Here is a 12,500-nt window from a genome sequence, read left to right as displayed (position 1 = left end):
GTGTAGAAGCACGGTGGCTAGGAAAAACTCCCTAGACAGGCCAAAACCTAGGAAGAAACCTAGAGAGGAACCAGGCTATGTGGGGTGGCCAGTCCTCTTCTGGCTGTGCCGGGTGGAGATTATAACAGAACATGGCCAAGATGTTCAAAGGTTCATAAATGACCAGCATGGTCGAATAATAATAAGGCAGAACAGTTGAAACTGGAGCAGCAGCACAGCCAGGTGGACTGGGGACAGCAAGGAGTCATCATATCAGGTAGTCCTGGGGCATGGTCCTAGGGCTCAGGTCAGTTGAAACTGGAGCAGCAGCACGGCCAGGTGGACTGGGGACAGCAAGGAGTCATCATATCAGGTAGTCCTGGGGCATGGTCCTAGGGCTCAGGTCAGTTGAAACCGGAGCAGCAGCACGGCCAGGTGGACTGGGGACAGCAAGGAGTCATCATGTCAGGTAGTCCTGGGGCATGGTCCTAGGGCTCAGGTCCTCAGAGAGAGAGAAAGAAAGAGAGAAGGAGAGAATTAGAGAACGCACACTTAGATTCACACAGGACACCGAATAGGACAGGAGAAGTACTCCAGATATAACAACCTGACCCTAGCCCCCCGACACATAAACTACTGCAACATAAATACTGGAGGCTGAGAGTGGGTTAACTGCCTGTTCAGTGGCAGAACGACTGATTTCTACCTTGTCAGCTCGGCGATTCAATCTTGTAACCTTTCGGTTACTGGCCCAACGCTTTAACCACTAGGCTACCTGCTCCAACCACTAGGCTACCTGCTCTAACCACTAGGCTACCTGCTCTAACCACTAGGCTACCCTGCTCTAACCACTAGACTACCCTGCTCTAACCACTAGGCTACCTGCCTCTAACCACTAGGCTACCTGCTCTAACCACTAGGCTACCCTGCTCTAACCACTAGGCTACCTGCTCTAACCACTAGGCTACCCTGCTCTAACCACTAGGCTACCTGCTCTAACCACTAGGCTACCTGCTCTAACCACTAGGCTACCTGCTCTAACCACTAGGCTACCTGCTCTAACCACTAGGCTACCTGCTCTAACCACTAGGCTACCTGCTCTAACCACTAGGCTACCTGCTCTAACCACTAGGCTACCTGCTCTAACCACTAGGCTACCCTGCTCTAACCACTAGGCTACCTGCTCTAACCACTAGGCTACCTGCTACCTGCTCTAACCACTAGGCTACCTGCTCTAACCACTAGGCTACCTGCTACCTGCTCTAACCACTAGGCCAATAACCTCGTTATTGTTATTTTATTGTGTAACTTTTTTATTTTATTTTTTACATTTTTTAAATTGTTTATTTTGTAACTATTTTTTCTTAAAATGGCATTGTTGGTTAAGGGCTTATTATCTCTGTCTGTCTCTGTCTGTCTGTGTCTCTGTCTGTCTCTATCTGTGTCTCTGTCTGTCTGTCTCTGTCTGTCTGTGTCTCTGTCTGTCTCTATCTGTGTCTCTGTCTGTCTGTCTCTGTCTGTCTGTGTCTCTGTCTCTATCTGTGTCTCTGTCTGTCTGTGTCTCTGTCTCTGTCTGTGTCTCTGTCTGTCTGTGTCTCTGTCTCTATCTGTGTCTCTGTCTGTCTGTGTCTCTGTCTCTATCTGTGTCTCTGTCTCTATCTGTGTCTCTGTCTGTCTGTGTCTCTGTCTCTATCTGTGTCTCTGTCTGTCTGTGTCTCTGTCTCTATCTGTGTCTCTGTCTGTCTGTGTCTCTATCTGTGTCTTTCTGTCTGTGTCTCTGTCTCTATCTGTGTCTCTGTCTGTCTGTGTCTCTGTCTCTATCTGTGTCTCTGTCTGTCTGTGTGTCTCTCTCTCTCTCTATCTGTGTCTCTGTCTCTGTGTGTGTCTATCTGTGTCTCTATATCTGTGTGTGTCTATCTGTGTCTCTATCTATGTGTGTGTCCCTATCTCTGTCTCTATCTCTGTGTGTGTGTCTATCTCTGTGTGTCCCTATATATGTGTCTATCTCTGTGTGTCTCTGTGTGTCTCTATCTATGTCTCTCTCTGTGTCTCTATCTCTGTGTGCATCTCAACAGTCTAAAGTTGTTTCCTCTCGTCGTCTCCTCTCCTAGTTGTCTATCCTTGTTTCCTCTCCTTGTCTCCTCTTCTCCTCCCCTCTATAAAGACTCGCCACTCCAGACTTCAGAATCAAATCACTTTTATTATTAAACCAAGAGAAACCATAGAAACCAATAAACTACTCTTGATTGGTTCGGTCCTCTGACTTTACAGCTCGTCTTTAGACGTCTCATCAGATGACCTGTCAGATGACTCATCAGTGACCTGTCAGAAGGAGAGAGGGGATTGGTCAGAAGAGCTTAGAGTGGGAGGGGTTTGCATAATTAGTCAGGTAAGTTCAACTTCACCTCCTCTTCATCATCCTCATCCTCCTCATCCTCCTCTTCCACCTTCGGAAGCTGTCCTCCATTGTCCAGGAACATAGCAAACGTCTCTAAGTCTCTGGTCCCACTGTACTCTACCTCCTACACACACACACACACACACACACACACACACACACACACACACACACACACACACACACACACACACACACACACACACACACACACACACACACACAGTGTAGTTTGTGATAGAGGTGTGACAGTGTAGTCTTTCTATCCTTCCGATAGATTATGTGTGACTCCCTCTAGGGTCAGAGGTTAAGGTTAAGGTCAGAGGTTAAGGGTTAAAGGTTACCTTGCTGTCTTCTCCAGCAGGGTAGTATCGTAGCGTTGGGAAGCCAGACACAGACACTCCCTCTACCTCGTTTGTTTAGGGTTAGAGGTTAAGGTTAAGGTCAGAGGTTAAGGGTTAAAGGTTACCTTGCTGTCTTCTCCAGCAGGGTAGTATCGTAGTGTAGGGAAGCCAGACACAGACACTCCCTCCACCTCATTGGTCGTGGCGTCAATCTTGGCAATGATGATGTCATCCCGGTCAGCGTACTTCTCTGCCAACATCTCCCAGACTGGTGCCAGCTCCTTACAGTGACCGCACCATGGGGCATCTACACACAGGCACACTATCTTTAGCTAACGTTCCCTAGCTAGTTAGGGTTTGGTTTACTTCTCTGCCAGCTTCTCCCAGACAGGAACCAGCTCCTTACAGTGACCGCACCATGGGGCATCTACACACAGGCACACTATCTTTAGCTAACGTTCGCTAGCTAGTTAGGTTTTGGCTTACTTCTCTGCCAGCTTCTCCCAGACAGGAGCCAGCTCCTTACAGTGACCAATGGGGCATCTACACACACACTATCTTTAGCTAACGTTCGCTAGCTAGCTCAATTTACACTTAGCTAGCTACTAGCGACAGGTAACTGGCTAAATAGAGGAAACACCACTAGCGACAGGTAACTGGCTAAATAGAGGAAACACCAAGATGGTGTCTTAATAAGTCTTCACCACGACGACCAGCCAAACAGCTTCACCTCAGATTCTACAGGTGTCTGGAACTCTGTCGGAGGGATGCGACACCATTCTTCCACAATAAAGACGACCAGCCAAACAGCTTCACCTCGGATTCTACAGGTGTCTGGAACTCTGTCGGAGGGATGCGACACCATTCTTCCACAATAAAGACGACCAGCCAAACAGCTTCACCTCGGATTCTACAGGTGTCTGGAACTCTGTCTGAGGGATGCGACACCATTCTTCCACAATAAAGACGACCAGCCAAACAGCTTCACCTCGGATTCTACAGGTGTCTGGAACTCTGTCGGAGGGATGCGACACCATTCTTCCACAATAAAGACGACCAGCCAAACAGCTTCACCTCGGATTCTACAGGTGTCTGGAACTCTGTCGGAGGGAACGCGACACCATTCTTCCACAATAAAGACGACCAGCCAAACAGCTTCACCTCGGATTCTACAGGTGTCTGGAACTCTGTCGGAGGGAACGCGACACCATTCTTCCACAATAAAGACGACCAGCCAAACAGCTTCACCTCGGATTCTACAGGTGTCTGGAACTCTGTCGGAGGGATGCGACACCATTCTTCCACAATAAAGAGGTTATTTTGTTGACGTTGGAAAATGCTGACTCCGCCCTTCCAGAACCGTAAGTGTTCAATTGGGTTGAGCTCTGGTGACTGAGACGGCCATGGCATATGGTTTACATCATTCAGCGACCACTCATACCCTGTGGATGGGGGCAGTGTCATCCTATGGGAGCAGAGCTATGGTGGCCAAAATAATGGCCTGCCCAGCATTCTTATACGTGACCCTAAGCATGATGGGATGTTAATTGCTTAATTAACTCAGGAACCACACCTGCACACCTGCTTTCAATATACTTTGTATATCCCTCATTTACTCAAGTGCTTCCTTTATTTTAGCAGTAATCTGTAGTACAGAGAGGATTTATTATGCCACGCCTTGGAAGTTGAACTGCTGATGATTGATACAGGAATAGTTGACTTACAGAACTCTACGAAGACATTCTTGTTGTTGTCGAGGGCGACAGCCTCAAAGTTCTTCCCGACCAGAACTTTAACGGGTCCTTTATCCCAGTCCTCTGGTACCTCCTCGCTCAGCAGGTGAGACTGTAACCACAACACACAGTTATCCTCTAACCCCTGACCTCTAACCCATAACCTCTCATCTCTAACCCTTGACCACTAATCGCTAACCTCTAACCCCTGACCTCTAACCCATAACCTCTCATCTCTAATCCTTGACCACTAATCTCTGATCTCTAACCCCTGACCTCTAACCTTAAACTCCTGACCCCTAACCCCTGACCCTTATGCCAGTCCTCAGGTACATCCTCACTGAGAAAGTGGGCCTGGAACCATAACAAACAGTTAGACCCTAATCCTGACCTCTAAACTTTACACCCTGTGTGGCTGTAGGGGTATACGTGTGAACTGGTTGGCTGGCTATAGTGGTGGGAGTATTGTGATTGGCTAGCTCTAGTAGTAGGGGTGATGTGACTGGCTAGCTCTAGTAGTAGGAGTGATGTTATTGGCTAGCTCTAGTAGTAGGGGTGATGTGATTGGCTAGCTCTAGTAGTGGGGGTGATGTGATACGTTGGCAGTATGGTCAGGAGTGATGTGATTGGCTAAGTCTAGTAGTAGGTGTTATGTGATTAGTTAGCGCTAGCAGTAGGAGTGATGTGATTGGTTGGGTGGGTGGTTGATTACCTTCACGGTTCCGTCCAGAACTCCCTGACAGAACGTTTGGAGCGTGGCGGCCGTTATCTGCCCAATCAGAGCGAACTTTTTGGTGGTGTCGGTGTTGATGATGCGTACAGCGGGGGCGTCGCCCTCGGAAAGACCGAAGTACTTCAGGACATGACTGACTGGTCCCGTTACATCTATAATGATGAACAATACCTACACACACACACACACACACACACACACACACACACACACACACACACACACACACACACTTGTCAATGCCCATACCAACGAAAACCTTGAAAAACCATGACAATCTGCTGCTGAACAATGTACTGAATATAGTAGTGTGTAGTAGTATACTGCATATAGTAGTAGTATAATGTTTATATTTTTTATTTTATTTTATTTCACCTTTGATTAACCAGGTAGGCTAGTTGAGAACAAGTTCTCATTTGCAACTGCGACCTGGCCAAGATAAAGCGTAGCAATTCGACACAAACAACAACACAGAGATACACATGGAATAAACAAAACATACAGTCAATAATACAGTAGAACAAAAGAAAACAAAAAGTCTATATACAGTGAGTGCAAATGAGGTAAGTTAAGGAAATAAATAGGCCATGGTGGAGAAGTAATTACAATATAGCAATTAAACACTGGAATGGTAGATCGGCAGAAGATGAATGTGCAGGTAGAGATACTGGGGTGCAAAGGAGCAAAATAAATAAATAAATATGGGGATGATAGATGGGCTGTTCAAGCTGCTCTGACAGCTGGTGCTTAAAGTTAGTGAGGGAGATGTGAGTCTCCAGCTTCAGAGATTCTTGCAATTCTTTCCAGTCATTGGCAGCAGAGAACTGGAAGGAAAGACGACCAAAGGAGGAATTGGCTTTGGGAGTGACCAGTGAGATATACCTGCTGGAGCGCGTGCTACGGGTGGGTGCTGCTATGGTGACCAGTAAGCTGAGATAAGGCGGGGCTTTACCTAGCAGAGACTTGTAGATAACCTGTAGCCAGTGGATTTGGCGACGAGTATGAAGCGAGGGCCAACCAACGAGAGCGTACAGTTCGCAATGGTGGGTAGTGTATGGTTGCTTTGGTGACAAAACGGATGGCACTGTGATAGACTACATCCAGTTTGTTGAGTGTTGGAGGCTATTTTATAGATGACATCACCGAAGTCGAGGAACGGTAGGATGGTCGGTTTTACGATGGTATGTTTGGCAGCATGAGTGAAGGATGCTTTGTTGCGATATAGGAAGCCGATTCTAGATTTAATTTTGGATGCTTAATGTGAGTCTGGAAGGAGAGTTTACAGTCTAACCAGACACCCAGGTATTTGTAGTTGTCCACGTATTCTAAGTAAGAGCCGTCCAGTGTAGTGATGCTGGACGGGCGAGCAGGTGCGGGCAGTGATCGATTGAATAGCATGCATTTTAGTTTTACTTGCGTTTAAGAGCAGTTGGAGGCCACGGAAGGAGAGTTGTATGGCATTGAAGCTCGTCTGGAGGTTAGGTTAACACAGTGTCCAAGGAGGGATAGAAGTATACAGAATGGTGTCGTCTGCGTAGAGGTGAATCAGAGAATCACCAGCAGCAAGAGCAACATCATTGATGTATACAGAAAAGAGAGTCGGCCCGAGAACTAAACCCTGTGGCACACCCATACAGACTGTCAGAGGTCCGGACAACAGGCCCTCCGATTTGACACATTGAACTCTATCAGAGAAGTAGTTGGTAAACCAGGCGAGGCAATCATTTGAGAAACCAAGAAATCGAGTCTGCCAATAAGAATGTTGTGATTGACAGAGTCGAAAACCTTGGCCAGGTCGATGAATACGGCTGCACAGTAATGTCTCTTATCGATGGCGGTTATGATGTCGTTTAGAACCTTGAGCGTGGCTAAGGTGCACCCATGACCAGCTCTGAAACCAGATTGCATAGCGGAGAAGGTACGGTGGGATTCGAAATGGTCAGTAATCTGTTTGTTAACTTGGCTTTCGAAGACCTTAGAAAGGCAGGGTAGGATAGATATAGGTCTGTAGCAGTTTGGGTCTAGAGTGTCACCCCCTTTGAAGAGGGGGATGACCGCGGCAGCTTTCCAATCTTTGGGAATCTCAGACGATACGAAAGAGAGGTTCAACAGGCTAGTAATAGGGGTTGCAACAATTTCGGCAGATAATTTTAGAAAGAGAGGGTCCAGATTGTCTAGCCCGGCTGATTTGTAGGGGTCCAGATTTTGCAGCTCTTTCAAAACATCAGCTATCTGGATTTGGGTAAAGGAGAAATGGTGGGGGCTTTGGCGGGTTGCTGTGGAGGGTGCCGGGCAGTTGACCGGGGTAGGGGTAGCCAAGTGGAAAGCATGGCCAGCCGTAATGCTTATGGCCAGCCGAAATGCTTATTGAAATTCTCAATTATAGTGGATTTATCGGTGGTGACAGCCTTAAAAAACCACTGCCAGCGGTCATCAATTGTAAAAAGCCTTGCCTTATCTAACTGCCTGTCTATATTTGTTCCTAACTTCCTTGAAAAGTTGCATATCACGGGGGCTATTCGATGCTAATGCAGAATGCCACAGGATGTTTTTGTGCTGGTCAAGGGCAGACAGGTCTGGAGTGAACCAAGGACTATATCTGTTCCTGGTTCAAATTTTTTTGGGAGGGGCATGCTTATTTAAGATGGTGAGGAAGGCATTTTTTTTAAATAACCAGGCATCCTCTACTGACAGGATGAGATCAATATCCTTCCAGGATACCCTGGCCAGGTCGATTAGAAAGGCCTGCTCGCTGAAGTGTTTCAGGGAGCGTTTGACAGTGATGAGTGGAGGTCGTTTGACCGCTGACCCATTACGGATGCAGGCAATGAGGCAGTGATCGCTGAGATCCTGGTTGAAGACCACAGAGGTGTATTTAGAGGGCAAGTTGGTTAGGATGATATCTATGAGGGTGCCCGTGTTTACGGCTTTGGGGAGGTACCTGGTAGGTTCATTGATCATTTGTGTGAGATTGAGGGCATCAAGCTTAGATTGTAGGATGGCTGGGGTGTTAAGCATGTTCCAGTTTAGGTCGACTAGCAGCACGAGTTCTGAAGATAGATGGGGGGCAATCAGTTCACATATGGTGTCCAGAGCACAGCTGGGGGCAGAGGGTGGTCTATAGCAGGAAGCAACAGTGCAAGACTTGTTTTTAGAGAGGTGGATTTTTAAAAGTAGAACTTCAAATTGTTTGTGTACAGACCTGGATAGGACAGAACTCTGCAGGCTATCTTTGCAGTAGATTGCAACACCGCCCCCTTTGGCAGTTCTATCTTGTCTGAAAATATTGTAGTTAGGGAAGAAAATGTCAGAATTTTTGGTGGTCTTCCTAAGCCAGGATTCAGACACAGCTAGAACATCCGGGTTGGCAGAGTGTGCTAAAGCAGTGAATAAAACAAACTTAGGGAGGAGGCTTCTAATGTTAACATGCATGAAACCAAGGCTTTTACGGTTACAGAAGTCATCAAAAGCCTGGGGAATAGGAGTGGAGCTAGGCACTGCAGGGCCTGGATTCACCTCTACATCACCAGAGGAAAAGAGGAGAAGTAGGATAAGGTTTCTAGGCGCGATAAAATAGCTTCAAGGTATAAAGTACAGACAAAGGTATCGTCATCTGCTCATCTATCACTCCAGTGTTAATCTGCTAAAATGTAATTACTTAACTACTATGGCCTATTTAATGCCTCCTCACGCCATTTCACTGTATATAAACTTTATTTTTTCTATTGTATTGTATTGTTTATTCCATGTGTAACTCTGTGTTGTTGTTTTGTGTCGCCCTGATTTGCTTTATCTTGGCCAGGTCGCAGTTGTAGATGAGAACTTGTTCTCAACTGGCCTACCTGGTTAAATAAAGGGTTAGGGTTACATATATAACACATAAATACCTGGTTAATTAAAGGGTTATGGTTTTATATATATACAGTGCCTTGCGAAAGTATTCGGCCCCCTTGAACTTTGCGACCTTTTGCCACATTTCAGGCTTCAAACATAAAGATATAAAACTGTATTTTTTTGTGAAGAATCAACAACAAGTGGGACACAATCATGAAGTGGAACGACATTTATTGGATATTTCAAACTTTTTTTTTTCAAACAAATCAAAAACTGAAAAATTGGGCGTGCAAAATTATTCAGCCCCTTTACTTTCAGTGCAGCAAACTCTCTCCAGAAGTTCAGTGAGGATCTCTGAATGATCCAATGTTGACCTAAATGACTAATGATGATAAATACAATCCACCTGTGTGTAATCAAGTCTCCGTATAAATGCACCTGCACTGTGATAGTCTCAGAGGTCCGTCAAAAGCGCAGAGAGCATCATGAAGAACAAGGAACACACCAGGCAGGTCCGAGATACTGTTGTGAAGAAGTTTAAAGCCGGATACAAAAATATTTCCCAAGCTTTAAACATCCCAAGGAGCACTGTGCAAGCGGTAATATTGAAATGGAAGGAGTATCAGACCACTGCAAATCTACCAAGACCTGGCCGTCCCTCTAAACTTTCAGCTCATACAAGGAGAAGACTGATCAGAGATGCAGCCAAGAGGCCCATGATCACTCTGGATGAACTGCAGAGATCTACAGCTGAGGTGGGAGACTCTGTCCATAGGACAACAATCAGTCGTATATTGCACAAATCTGGCCTTTATGGAAGAGTGGCAAGAAGAAAGCCATTTCTTAAAGATATCCATAAAAAGTGTTGTTTAAAGTTTGCCACAAGCCACCTGGGAGACACACCAAACATGTGGAAGAAGGTGCTCTGGTCAGATGAAACCAAAATTGAACTTTTTGGCAACAATGCAAAACGTTATGTTTGGCGTAAAAGCAACACAGCTGAACACACCATCCCCACTGTCAAACATGGTGGTGGCAGCATCATGGTTTGGGCCTGCTTTTCTTCAGCAGGGACAGGGAAGATGGTTAAAATTGATGGGAAGATGGATGGAGCCAAATACAGGACCATTCTGGAAGAAAACCTGATGGAGTCTGCAAAAGACCTGAGACTGGGACGGAGATTTGTCTTCCAACAAGACAATGATCCAAAACATAAAGCAAAATCTACAATGGAATGGTTCAAAAATAAACATATCCAGGTGTTAGAATGGCCAAGTCAAAGTCCAGACCTGAATCCAATCGAGAATCTGTGGAAAGAACGGAAAACTGCTGTTCACAAATGCTCTCCATCCAACCTCACTGAGCTCGAGCTGTTTTGCAAGGAGGAATGGGAAAAAATGTCAGTCTCTCGATGTGCAAAACTGATAGAGACATACCCCAAGCCATTTACAGCTGTAATCGCAGCAAAAGGTGGCGCTACAAAGTATTAACTTAAGGGGGCTGAATAATTTTGCACGCCCAATTTTTCAGTTTTTGATTTGTTAAAAAAGTTTGAAATATCCAATAAATGTCGTTCCACTTCATGATTGTGTCCCACTTGTTGTTGATTCTTCACAAAAAAATACAGTTTTATATCTTTATGTTTGAAGCCTGAAATGTGGCAAAAGTTCGCAAAGTTCAAGGGGGCCGAATACTTTCGCAAGGCACTGTATATATATATACCTGGTTAAATAAAGGGTTATATATATATAATATATAAATACCTGGTTAAATAAAGGGTTATATATATAATATATAAATACCTGGTTAAATAAAGGGTTAGGGTTATATATATAATATATAAATACCTGGTTAAATAAAGGGTTATATATATAATATATAAATACCTGGTTAAATAAAGGGTTAGGGTTATATATATAATATATAAATACCTGGTTAAATAAAGGGTTATATATATAATATATTAATACCTGGTTAAATAAAGGGTTAGGGTTATATATATAATATATAAATACCTGGTTAAATACAGGGTTATATATATAATATATAAATACCTGGTTAAATAAAGGGTTAGGGTTATATATATAATATATAAATACCTGGTTAAATAAAGGGTTAGGGTTATATATATAATATATAAATACCTGGTTAAATAAAGGGTTATATATATAATATATAAATACCTGGTTAAATAAAGGGTTATATATATAATATATAAATACCTGGTTAAATAAAGTGTTATATATATATAATATATAAATACCTGGTTAAATAAAGGGTTAGGGTTATATATATAATATATAAATACCTGGTTAAATAAAAGGTTAGGGTTATATATATAATATATAAATACCTGGTTAAATAAAAGGTTATATATATAATATATAAATACCTGGTTAAATAAAGGGTTAGGGATATATATATATAATATATAAATACCTGGTTAAATAAAGGGTTATATATATAATATATAAATACCTGGTTAAATAAAGGGTTAGGGTTATATATATAATATATAAATACCTGGTTAAATAAAGGGTTATATATATAATATATAAATACCTGGTTAAATAAAGGGTTAGGGTTATATATATAATATATATATACCTGGTTAAATAAAGGGTTAGGGTTATATATATAATATATAAATACCTGGTTAAATAAAAGGTTAGGGTTATATATATAATATATAAATACCTGGTTAAATAAAAGGTTATATATATAATATATAAATACCTGGTTAAATAAAGGGTTATATATATAATATATAAATACCTGGTTAAATAAAGGGTTAGGGTTATATATATAATATATAAATACCTGGTTAAATAAAGGGTTATATATATAATATATAAATACCTGGTTAAATAAAGGGTTAGGGTTATATATATAATATATAAATACCTGGTTAAATAAAGGGTTATATATATAATATATAAATACCTGGTTAAATAAAGGGTTAGGGTTATATATATAATATATAAATACCTGGTTAAATAAAGGGTTATATATATAATATATAAATACCTGGTTAAATAAAGGGTTAGGGTTATATATATAATATATAAATACCTGGTTAAATAAAGGGTTAGGGTTATATATATAATATATAAATACCTGGTTAAATAAAGGGTTAGGGTTATATATATAATATATAAATACCTGGTTAAATAAAGGGTTATATATATAATATATAAATACCTGGTTAAATAAAGGGTTATATATATAATATATAAATACCTGGTTAAATAAAGGGTTAGGGTTATATATATAATATATAAATACCTGGTTAAATAAAGGGTTATATATATAATATATAAATACCTGGTTAAATAAAGGGTTAGGGTTATATATATAATATATAAATACCTGGTTAAATAAAGGGTTATATATATAATATATAAATACCTGGTTAAATAAAGGGTTATATATATAATATATAAATACCTGGTTAAATAAAGGGTTATATATATAATATA

General features: G+C 42.2%; 1 protein-coding gene across 1 annotated transcript in view; it reads right to left on the bottom strand.

Annotated features, from left to right (window-relative positions):
* Positions 1–2,075: 2,075 nt before the first annotated feature.
* The window catches only part of LOC118948950 (protein disulfide-isomerase A2-like), a 26,871-nt gene continuing 16,446 nt past the window's right edge, over positions 2,076–12,500 (bottom strand). The window contains exons 7-11 of the mRNA XM_036973595.1: positions 5,167–5,358; positions 4,446–4,566; positions 2,847–3,028; positions 2,385–2,501; positions 2,076–2,301 (exon numbers count right to left, since the gene is read on the bottom strand). Coding sequence (XP_036829490.1) covers positions 2,245–2,301; positions 2,385–2,501; positions 2,847–3,028; positions 4,446–4,566; positions 5,167–5,358 — 669 coding nt within the window. The 3' untranslated portion in view covers positions 2,076–2,244. The remainder of the gene's footprint in view (positions 2,302–2,384; positions 2,502–2,846; positions 3,029–4,445; positions 4,567–5,166; positions 5,359–12,500) is intronic.

Source organism: Oncorhynchus mykiss, unplaced genomic scaffold (assembly GCF_013265735.2).
Source record: "Oncorhynchus mykiss isolate Arlee unplaced genomic scaffold, USDA_OmykA_1.1 un_scaffold_272, whole genome shotgun sequence".
Classification (NCBI taxonomy): domain Eukaryota; kingdom Metazoa; phylum Chordata; class Actinopteri; order Salmoniformes; family Salmonidae; genus Oncorhynchus; species Oncorhynchus mykiss.
The sequence above is the reverse complement of the archived record's forward strand: the minus strand, read 5'-3'. Positions and strand labels throughout refer to the sequence as shown.